The sequence below is a fragment of the Cetorhinus maximus genome, chromosome 6 (genome assembly GCF_964194155.1).
Source record: "Cetorhinus maximus chromosome 6, sCetMax3.hap1.1, whole genome shotgun sequence".
Lineage (NCBI taxonomy): Eukaryota > Metazoa > Chordata > Chondrichthyes > Lamniformes > Cetorhinidae > Cetorhinus > Cetorhinus maximus.
The window spans coordinates 114,481,094-114,493,336 of NC_135884.1; the positions used below are offsets into that span (position 1 = coordinate 114,481,094).

Below are 12,243 nucleotides of genomic sequence, written 5' to 3' on the forward strand. Positions count from 1 at the left end.
ATTGAGATGAACATGAGTGTGTCTTCTTTGGTCCTTGTTATCTGAAGTCTGCATTATATGTCTTTTAATGTATTGTAATTTAGTGTTAGTATGCATGGAATGTAGGGATCAAAGTAGAATTGGTATAAATGTTTCAAGTAAACCACTGTTTACTGTAGCCAGGCTGAAATTATGAGCATTGTATCTTAATTATTCTTTCACAGAATGTGGGTGTCTCTGACTAGGTCAGCATTTATTGCCACCTTCGTGAACTGTAACAGTCCACATGGCGTAGGTACACTCACAGTGCTGTTAGGAAGGGAGTTCCAGGATTTTGACCCAGCGACAGTGAAGGAACAGTGATATAGTTAAAAATCAGGATGCTGTGTGGGTTTTTTTAAAAATTCATTCACGGGATGTGGGCTTCACTGGCTGGGCCAGCATTTATTGCCCATCCCTAGTTGCCCTTGAGAAGGTGGTGGTGAGCTGCCTTCTGAACCGCTGTAGTCCATGTGTTGTAGGTACACCCACAATGCTGTTAGGGAAGGAGCTCCAGGATTTTGACCCAGTGACAGTGAAGGAATGGTGATATTTCCAAGTCAGGATGGTGAATGACTTGGAGGGGAACTTCCAGGTGGTGGTGTTCCCATCTATCTGCTGCCCTTGTCCTTCTAGGTGGTATTGGTCGTGGGTTTGGAAGGTGCTGTCTAAGAAGCCTTGGTGAATTCCTGCAGTGCATCCTGTAGATGGTACACACTGCTGCTACTGTGCGTTGGTGGTGGAGGGAGTGAATGTTTGTAGATGTGGTGCCTATCAAGCAGACTGCTTTGTCCTGGACGGTGTCCAGCTTCTTCAGTGTTGTGGGAGCTGCACTCATCCAGGCAAGTGGGGAGTATTCCATCACACTCCTGACTTGTGCTTTGTAGATGGTGGACAGGCTTTGGGAGTAAGGGGGTGAGTTACTTGTCACACAATTCCTAGCCTCTGACCTGCTCTTGTAGCCAACAGTATTTATATGGCTAGTCCAGTTCAGTTTCTGGTCAATGGTAGCCCCTAGGATGTTGATAGTGAGGGATTCAGTGATGGTAATGCCATTGAATATCAAAGGGAGATGGTTAAATTCTCTGTTGTTGGAGATGGTCATTGCTTGGCACTTGTGTGGTGCGAATGTTACTGGCTAGTTATTAGCCCAAGCCTGAATGTTGTCCAGGTCTTGCTGCATATGGACAGTATCTGAGGAGTCGCAAATTTGCTAAGCATTATGCCATCATCAGCGAACATCCCCACTTCTGACCTTATGATGGAGGGAAGGTCATTGATGAAGCAGCTGAAGATGGTTGGGCCTAGGACACTAGCCTGAGGAACTCCTTCAGTAATGTCCTAGAACTGAGATGACTGACCTCCAACAACCACAACAATCTTCCTTTGTGGTAGGTATGACTCCAACCAGTGGAGAGTTTTCCCTGATTCCCATTGACTCCAGTTTTGCTAGGGCTCCTTGATGCCATACTCGGTCAAATGCTGCCTTGATATCAAGGGCAGTCACTCTCACCTCACCTCTGGAGTGCAGCTCTTTTGTCAATGTTTGAACCTAGGCTGTAATGAGGTCAGGAGCTGAGTGGCCCTGGCAGAACCCAAACTGAGTGTCAGCGAGCAGGTTATTGCTAAGCACTGTTGATGTCAAGGCTACCGCTTCACTGGTGCATGCTGTGTTCCTGCCAATCCTGCCCTCTACTATGGCAACATGGTATCAAGAAGGAACAGCAGATTCACAGCCCAGTTCAAACTTAAAGTCATTGAGATGCAGAGCAAACAAATAATTGTGCTGCAGCTAGAGAATTCAAGATATCAGAGAATGTTAGAGATTGGAAGTAGCTCTCTACACAGCTTAAACAGGTGCCTAAGAGTAAATGTGCAAACAAAGGAAAGCCTAGTTGGGAAATGAAGTTGCAAAATACGTCAATGAAAAACGCCAGAATGCATTCTCAGTTGCTCGCAGACCTATCCAAATCTTCACCCTGAAACAGGCAAGAAAATCATGCATTGCAGATTTCAAAGCCAGGCCTGGAAGGTGCACTAGGTTTACGGTGAGAAACAATTTTGTCCTGCTACAGAAAACCAAGATTTCACAGCATCACCCAGCAGAACCTGATGACAGGCTTATCACTTTTCAGCAGTTTATAATCAAATGTCAAGAAAAGAATAGATACAGATTGGCCTATATTGGGAACTGAATGAGACTCCCATGAGTTTTGACATCCCAGCCAGTCAGTGAGCAAAGTTGGAGAGAAAACAGTGTTAGTGAAGAAAACTAGCTATGAAAAAATGAAATTGTAAAAATTTGTGTATATAGTTTTTGTTTTTGATAAATTTAGACTGTTAGTTGAAGAGGAAGAATGTGCAGGGTTGTGGAGAGAAGATGGGAGAATAGCACTGAGTGAATTGCTCTTTCAGAGAGCCGGTACAGACACGATGGGCTGAATAGCCTCCTTCTGCACTGTAACAATTCTGTGATTCTGAATTTAGTATACACAAATTAATGTCTGTCTCCATGGAGGTTATCATTTACTTATCTATTTATAATTTAATATTCAATAATAAAGGTACTTTATGCTCATTTTGTGTTACTTTTGGCAATGAGGTTGGTGGGAACAGTCCCAACCTGGCAACTCTGCAATAGTGAGACAATGGGGATTTCAACCCCTTGAAAATATTACTCATGTAAAAGTCCACCCCTACTTTTTGGCTAAAAATTGAGTCTTAGAAACTTGACTTTTACACAAGTATATACAGTACCAGTAGTCACTGAACAACTCTTTTGTTGCCTATTTTCTAGCCTTTGTTTTATTTCACCTGCATATTCACTTACCAATTTCCTGCCTTCCATTTCCGGCCTTGTTTCTCTCCCTTCTGAATCTATGCTCAGCTTTCCAACCTTCTGTCAAGCTAGGTTTCACCAGACCTAGTAGCACCTGCAAACCTCCCTGCAACGACATTGGTCTTGGTTTTGTTGAGGTGCAATCTGTCCTGCCTGTACAGGATCCATCTTCCCCAGAACCTGTCCCATTGACCCTGGAATCTAAAGCTCTCCCTTCTGCGACATCTCCCGAGCCACACATTTATCTGCACCATTGGGCAATAGTGAGTCAGGGAGAAGGGGAGTTTGGGTGTTCAGGGGAAGAGAATGTGATTGGTGAAGAGAGAGGGAGACTGGAGAATAGGTTCGACATGGGGACCAATATTCTCTGCAGAGGCAAGAGCAGCAGTAACCTGGTGAATGGGAGCAGCACCATGAGAGGAGAAACCAGGAAAAAGGTGTGTAACTTGGTATCTTATCTTATTATTGTTGGTTATGAGGAAAATTTGAGTTTTACCAGTATGACTAGCAGTAGGTTATTATTAATTATTGGTGGAATAAAAAGTCCTTTACACCTCTGGTTTCCCCTGTGTATCACTCCCCTGCTTTTGTTTTCCCTTCTTCACCTGCTTGTGGGTGGTGTCCAGGTTCTTGAATCTTCTCACACAACAGCTGCTTCTACAAAACAATGAGCAGATACTCAATTACAGGGAACCCAACACAATAAATATAGCAACAGTTGCTGATGTGGTGAGAATATTTAGAGGGGATGGTAGGATAGTGGTATTATTACTGGACCAGTGATCCAAAGACCCAGACTGATGCTCTGGAGATGTGAGTTCAAATCCCACTGTGGCAGTTGGAGAATTTATGTTCAATTAATTAATAAATCTGAAATAAAATGCTAGCTTCAATATGATCATTTAGCTAATGCTCTTCCTTACCCAGTCAGGCCTATTTGTGACACCAGACCCACAATTATTTGGTTGTTTTTAAATGCCCTCTGAAATGGCCAAGCAAGCACTCAGTTGTAGGCAGTTCACCACGAAGGTGCTCAAGGTGGATGCAAATAATGTTGGCCTTGCCAGTGACACACACATCCCAAGAGCGAACATTAAAAAAAAATCAAACCTCAAGGAATGCCTGCACCAGAGTTGGCCAACCTAATGAGTTCCCCATTTGATTTGACAGCATTCATGATGCTCATTGCAACAAAAACACCATTTTTCATGATTGTCCCTTTAATAGTAACCACGCTCGGAATTATTTTTTTTCCCCTCGTGACATACCCTGTCATTTGTAGTTTGCATGTATAATACATTAAAAAAAAAGCCCCTGCCATGTCACTGTCATCCATGCAGTGAGTAAGTGGAAAGTCCCAGTGCTGCTCGTGCTCTTCCCCTGGGGGCGCTCGCGTTGACTCAGGCGGGCGCGCGCGCTCGCGCTAGCGCTACTGCCCAATGATTCTACGGCGCGGGGACGCTCGCAACGTGAGGACGTTCATAGCGTGACGACGGCCGCAGCGTGAGGACGCCGGCGGCACGGTGACATCACGGTTCGGGGGATTTCTCGCTCCCCTTCCCAGAGCAGTGATGTCGGAGTTTAGAGACGTCGCCTGTTTTGGATTTGACGGCTCGGGGAACAGAGCAGCGCTTCACGGTTTTACCACCATCAGCCGTCGCCGCGTGTACTTGTAGTCTCGCCCAGCCCACTGATCGGTCCAGTTATGGCCGGTGTGGCGACTTCGAGCGGTCACCGACCTAAAGCACAGCCCCATAGGCCTCTCGCTGCTCCCGAGGCCGCCGCCGCCGCACCCCCTCCTCCCAGGCGGCAGGCGCAGGCTGGCGACATCAGCGACGAGTTCGCGGTTTGCAGCGACAAGCAGGATCATCTGGAGAGCAAGAAGGCCGACATCGAGGAGCTTTTCAAAGTGGTCCTGGCCATCTCGCTGCCTCTGTCGATGGCTCATTACCCGTCTGAGCCCCCTGGCTCCCAACAAATCTGGGTGCAGCTGAAGGGGAGACGCGAGCAAGTCAGGAAAGCCAAGGTACGTTTGGGGACCGGGTCGGTCCTGTCCCTGGGACTAGAGGAGTCTCCATTCGCTCGGTCTGTACCGAGGGGGTGGGGAGGGGAGCAGAGCCGGAAATGTACAAGCTTTAGTCACTCTTGAAATGTGATGGGTAGTTTTGAAAGTAAACAGTGCCAAGAATGCACTTTGCTGTAGTATAGTAATTGTTTTTTTTGAGCAGAAAACTTGACCTGGTGTTTCCCGAGAGTTTGGGATGCTGTTTATTGGGGACTTTTTGTGTAAGAAGTTAATTTTGGGGGTGGGAGACATTAATGACAGAATCAGAATGGAATGATTCTCATTATTTTACAGTACACTAACCGTGTCCTATCAGCGGGAGGCTATGTTGCTGAAACAGATTTGCTCCAGAACTTTTAGTCAATACATGTCAGGAATCTTGTATTTTTGGTAATAGTACTTTTTGTGGATGTCAACAGCTGAACTTGGTCTTTTTAGCAACAAGTTGTCTCTTTAAAGTTGCCTTTTTCTCAATCTATGATGTTTTTATTCCAATGCAGATTTATTTAATCGATTATAAAAACAGAACATTTCTAACCAATATAATTTTTATTGTGGGGTAAATTTGATTGTAACATCATAATTGCTGATTGGAACTAAACTCAACCCTGAAAGAAACTAGAAGTCCCAAATCTAGTAAGATGACATGAAGTGTTGTTGAATGTTTTTTCAAGTCTACATCGAATGTGTTACTATGGAATTCTCATTGAATTACTTGATAGTGACAGAAAAATTCCACGGTTGCAACATTTGGAAGCCAAGATCATATACCCTTATTTGGCTGCTAAGCAATGGTTCTATAAAAGGAAATAAGATGCAAATGAATGTGGGAAGTCATAATTTTGCTTAGCCAACCAATTGCTGTAAATTTATATTTGTTTGGGCTAGGTAGCTTCAGTTGCAAAACAAGCAATTTTGCTAAGTTCCCATTGACTATGCTATAATGTGCACTTCTTCTATTGACATATATTTTACAGTGTATTGAACATTACCTCAACAATAAATATTTTAAAACTTGTGTGTCCCTAAGCATAGAACGTGTGTTCACTTTGGTGTGAAATAGCTTTTGAAATTGTGTTAAACTTATAGATGCAATCTCAACAGCAATAAGCAATTGGTTTATTATTACTGTATTTAATTTGTCATTAAGACAAGTGAGGGAGTGAATGTCACTGTTTCAATAAGTGAAATCAGTGTTTGAATCGGAACTTTTATCATTGCAAACTATAATTACATATTTACAGAGTACAAGTGGCTTAGAATATTCCACCTGATTCAATATCCTTGTCCACAGGTCCAAAAACAGCAAGTCATTCTGAGCAAGCCAGTTGGATCAGCAATGACCATCCTACCTATCCTCATATAGTTAGTTTACAAGAAGTTTTTTTCAACACTTGCTTGATTTTCTTCCCCCCCCCTCCCCCTGCAATGAGTAAGGAAACTGAAGTTTTCCAAACAAAATTTAAAGTGTGATTAATTATGTGTTGTTGATCAACAGTTCTAATAGTCTCTTTTACATTTTATAGGAATATATCAAGGGTGTTTGTAATCCAGAATTTCGCCAAATTGAGTGTTATCCAAAGGATATGAATTGTATTTTTGAAGGAGCCGAAGGCTTGTTTCTCAAGTGTCTGATACAGGATACCTGTGCTGATATCTCCATGGCAAGTGCTGGAGTGATTGCCATTACAGGAGGTACAGAGGCGGTGATCATGGCAAAAACTCGAATACAGCAGTTTGTGCAACTCTTCAAAGATAACCAAAGCTTACCAAACAAAAGGGAATCCTCGATTAAGAGGGACTTCAAACGTTTTATAGAATTACATGCTGATAAATATACAATGGATTTGCTGCTCTTGCCCAGTTCTGTAAAGGAGGAACTTATGAATCTTGCTGAAGATGTACTTCATCATGAAGAACTTATAGATCTTACTTTGGAAGCTGATGATCATTCACAAATTGTTAATCATGAAGCATTTAACTCCTCCCAAAACACTGAGAATTCTGAGGCAAAATCTAAAGACCTGCTCTCCCTTGAAGAGGCTAGAAAACAGGCTGGCACACCTGTATCTGAACTTGCTCAGCAAATGGACACAATGCTTAAACAAGTAACTCAAAAATCATTTGGTCCGGAAACCGAGCAAATATCTTGTGAGGCAACTTCAGTGGGAAAGGAGAGACTGTCATGCAAAAGAAGATCATCTTCTAGCGAGGACAGGCATACAAAGCGTCAGTTTTCAGGAGATATTGATGAATTTGCAGCAGTTGCCACAACAACTAAAGTGCCTTGTAATAACTTGGTCACTGATGATCTCGATGTCTGTAATGCTGTCTTAATTGAACAGCAAGATAATCAAATTGAAGAAGATTCAACAGATACTACTCCAGAAATGGAATTCAACATGCTTGTAGAATTTTTTAGAACAATGGGTTATCCCAGTGATATTATAACAAGAGTCATTATTGGAATGGGACAGAATGAAGAACCAATGTTACTGCTTAAAAGAATTGTTGAAGAAAGTAAACATTTGGAAGAAGAGGAAACTGCTGGTGTACATCAGGCAGCTGTTCCAAGTAGCTCAAGTGCAAATTCAATGAATGAACCAAAGAAAAATCCACAAAGAGAGAGACTGGGAACTTGTACTTTCAGAACTGCAAAAGTTGAAGAAAGTAACACACAATCTAAACCAGTAGCCAATTATTTACAAGACCAACGGAACAATGAGACACTACATCCTGTAAATGTAGAATTGTTCAGTAATGCCCAGGGCAACAAAGATGAAGTCTTAAAAATGCCTCCTACATTCAGGTTAATTAATGACACTGAGAATTTTCACCCAGTCAAGCATTGTAACAATGACTTAGTTACTGAGAGAAGATTGCTAAATGAAAGTGATATTGTAGCAAGAGGCAGTTCCGAACAGCCACTGTTGCCTGTGTCTTCCAATCGACAAGTGGGTCCTTCAGTGACTGGAGTTCAGCGGTTCCATGATTTACTGAAAAGCCCTTACAAATTAACCCTAACAGGCGATCCAGGGAAACCAAATTTAAAATATATTATAATTGATGGAAGTAACATTGCTATGGCGTGAGTATTGTTAAATTACTTTCAGATTTGTGCATTACACAGGATGTGGCAAAATTTTGGACAAGTGTTAGTTTTGACTCCGTTGTGGTGCCCTTCTTTGAATAAGCTTGAATTATACTCCAACATATAGTCACTCAATCTTTACTCCACTATTTAGTTATTCCAGTGCAGTACTTATTGAATATTACCTTGCTAGAGGAAATGTTTTCTGGAGCAGACTGAGTTCCATGGCAATACTAAACATCCCATGGAACTATTCAAAGAAGAGGAAAGAGCTCCTCTGGCCAACATGATTCCCTTAACCAAGTCTCACAAAGAGTTGACTGATCATTCTTTTCTGTTGCTTGTGAGACCTTGTGTGCAAAATGACTGAAACAAAGTGTCTAAATGCATGTTACTCAAATTTATTCATTGCATTTCAAGTGCTTTGAGTTGTTTGAAAAATATAATGTGTTAGATAAATGTAGAAGTGTTTTGAAGGCTCTACCACTGTATACTAGGTCTATGCTGATTTGAAATGGTTAAAAAATTGAATACATTTCTCTAATGAGCCAGTTGGCATTGGCATAATTGAAATAACCAACCAGGTTTGCAAAATAAATACAATTGACAAGTTTATTAGTTGAGGTTAAGTTTACTGTTTTAGCAATCTTTTATTTCATTATACTTAATGTTACAGTCTTCACTCATTGCTGATGGAACACATTTCCAAAGAACTAAGTTTCAATTATTCAATTTGATTTTGAAAAACTGGACAAAAACCAGATCCAGCTAGTCCAGGTGTAGAATTTATAATCTCTGTGGCAGACATGTTTGTATTGTGAACAAAACAAATAGCTATCTTCAACTTGATTAAAGGTGATGAATGCTTGAATCTCAAAGAACTGAATGATTAAATTGATAATTGCAAAGGCTGTAAACTCAAGCACTATGATAATCCCAACAGGCCCTTTAGACAAACACCTTTGGGAAAATGTACAAGGTTACTTCAAATGATTTTAAGTTCTCATCAAAGAACATAGAGGCTATAAATAGGGTTTTTTCAGAGAGAGAAGTAGATTCCGGAATAAAGCTGTAATCGATTAATGAGTTTTCAGAAACAAAAACAAAAAACGCTGGAAAAACTCAGCAGATCTGACAGCATCCGTGGAGAGAAAGACAGAGTTAACGTTTCGAGTCCATATGACTCTTCAGAAGAAGTCTGAAGAAGAGTCATACGGACTCGAAACGTCAACTCTTTCTCTCCACAGTGCTGTCAGGCCTGCTAAGTTTTTCCAGCATTTTTTGTTTTTGTTTCCAATTTCCAGCATCTGCAGTATTTTGCCTTTATATTATAATTTTTCAGAGGTGGTTTCAGGCTAAGCAATTAAAATTAACAATGTATATGGCAATTTCTGCAGTTTAAAGTAGATGATGATAATTGTGTTACTAGGTGCTGGAAACCATCATGAAGTGAAGAAGCACAGGTTTAATCTTCCCACTCTGATTGCTTTGGGGGAAGTGAAAAGTGAAAGAGAAAATGCCACGGCCTTGGGAGCAATCAATAATTATCTACTGATTAAATTATCAACCTCTGGGTCTGTAGCCAGGTGATCAGTGGAAAGATGATGGGTAAGGGATAGCAAATAGATTTTAAGGTGGAAAAATATATGGAAATGCATGATAGTGTAGGAAATGTTTGTTCAGTGTATGACCCAGATTTCACAATTGGCAACAAAGTGCCGCACTCACTGCTGACCTCAAAGAAAGCTTCTCATAGTCAAGGATGTCTTTTTGCCAGCCTGCACTAGCTTTCTTTAGGAGATTGTTAGACAGTCATGAAAATTGTGCATTGTTATTTCAATTATGATCTTTTCTTGCTTTTCATTCTTAATTATTTAAGGGTATATTTACATAGCAAGTTTAGAGTTCTTCTCTCCTGTATTAGTATTGGAGTACAGACATGCTTTGTCCTGGGATACCCTCATCGGAACTGTGAAGTATTGATCATCATAGCTGCACCCGCCCCTCACTGTTCAAGTTAATAGTGCTTGTTTATTTCCATGGGAACAGGAATAAGGCCATGTTTCTCTGCGAGCCTGTCAAGCCATTCAGTTAGATCATGGTTGATCTGTGTCTTAACTTAATCTTCCCTGCCTTGCTTCTGTAACCTTTATTATCCTTGTCTATCAAAAACCTTCAATCTCAGTTTTGATATTTACAATTGGCAGCTTTTTTGGGCAGGAGAGGGGAGAAGGAATTTCTCAATTCCACTGTTTTTGTGAAGAAGTGCTTCCTCACATCACCCTTAACAACCTAGGTCTAATTTTAAGATTATGACCCTGGTGGACTTTCCATCCAGAAGAAATAGTCTCTTTACCCCTCTCTCTCTATTTCTCTCTCTCTGTATTCACACCCATTCTGCATTCATTTGCCCTTCAGAGAAAAAAAGAACAATATGAGTGAGTGGCACAGAAATTGATTTGTGAAATGAGAGATCTACTTATTAGGGTGATAGCTTGCTTATGTGTTCTGACACTGGGGAACTTTGAAGGCATTTCTAGTATGCCCTTGATGAGGAACTGCTTCGTAATTCAATAACAGGAACAGTAATAGCTTGTCTCCCTGGCCAACACAGATTCAATGAGTTTTGCGTGTCATCCTTGCACAGAGGCCAATGAGTTGGTAGTTTATTTGCTGCTGGTGCTGACTTGAATAAACAAACACCTGGCCTAAAAGCACCCTCTACATTCCCACATGAGGCAACCCAACAAGGCACCTGTCACAAAAGGGATTTCCTTCAGCTTCTAAACGATTAAACAAACATGAAACAAAAGCAGAATGTACTCTAAACACTTGGGAGCTCAAGAATTGAAATAGGCCATTCAGGCCCTAGAGCTTGCCCCACCATTTAATTAGATGATGACTGATGTGTAGCTCAACTCCCCCTCAACACTGTTGGTCCATATTCTCTGATACCCTTGCCTTATAAAAATCCTCGATCTCGGTTTTGACCCAGCATTCACATGCTTTGGGGTGGAAGAGTTCCACATTTCAACCACTTATCTTTTCTATCAGGTCCTTTTCCCGATTTAAACACCTTGATTAGGACACCCCTTAACCTTTTTAAATTCTAGCTTATATATATACCCTGCCTTTATAATTTGATCCTTTAAGCCCTGGAATCATTCTGGCGAATTTACAAGAACAGACAGTAAGGTAAATCTGCAGTTTTTTTTAAGAGACTGAGTTTGTTACCTTGTCTGCCCTGGTTAGTTTGTTGTATTTTTCCCAACACTGGTCACTAAACCCACCCCCAGAAATCCCCAGTAGCCACTCACGATGCCTTTCTGTTAATTACAACTGTTAGAGCAGCTTGTAGCTATTGTCTCTGTTTCAGGAATTAGGGTTCAAAATACAGTTTTAGTTTTACAGAATTTATTATAGAAATTGACACTCGGGGGTGCCACACATGACAGTGCGAAGGCTGCAGGAGACCTCTGGTTTCAGGTGCTGAGTTTGGTCACAAGATGATTTAGCTCTCCAATTCTTCCATACCTTTAGGAAGGCTTTGTTTTAATAATAGCTGAACTGCCTCATGTACTTCACTTTCACATTTGCAGCTAACTTACATCAACTTCATTCCAGAGAGTGGGTGTCATAACAAATTCTGTCCTTACAAGTACAGAAAAGATAAACAGATTGTTGTCAAACAGATGGGTATATCTATTAGACTTGGTTAGCTCTTATCTTCTATCAAGATGTCAATCAGTACAACGTCAGAGATTTGAGCTATTTGTTATTCTACAGATATTGCTTGTTTAAAAGCTTTTGAAAATCCAATTTTTATCTTGAAATGGAACTCTTTAATAAAACCTTTCCTGCTTCTTAATACTTACCAGCAACTGAAGGAATGGGTCCCTATTAACAAAACTTGACAGCTCTTATTTTGACTTTGTCTTGCAACTTCTGTAAAAATGAGCGTTCAGTCTCTGAAAATTACATTTTTGCAGTGTTTTCTAACAATTTTGAACTAATATTTAGAGTAATTTTAAACAAGAGAGATACAACATGATAACACTTGCCTTGATTTCCAAGCCTCAGGAATGGCGTATGGTGTTTGTCCTGAGCTTTTTATGGTGGCATATGATTGGCTTAAAGTGTAAACAATTGTCTGCAGTGGTTCTGGGGCCTCTGATTTGTTATTATGCCTGCTACAGTGTATTCAAATTATTTGAGGAAGTTTTGATATAA

At 40.9% G+C, this 12,243-nt stretch overlaps 1 protein-coding gene across 1 annotated transcript in view; it reads left to right on the plus strand.

Annotated features, from left to right (window-relative positions):
* Window positions 1-4,562: 4,562 nt before the first annotated feature.
* Window positions 4,563-12,243, plus strand: part of n4bp1 (nedd4 binding protein 1) — a 28,808-nt gene continuing 21,127 nt past the window's right edge. Inside the window, exons 1-2 of the mRNA XM_078544321.1 lie at window positions 4,563-4,883; window positions 6,449-8,010. Coding sequence (XP_078400447.1) covers window positions 4,563-4,883; window positions 6,449-8,010 — 1,883 coding nt within the window. The remainder of the gene's footprint in view (window positions 4,884-6,448; window positions 8,011-12,243) is intronic.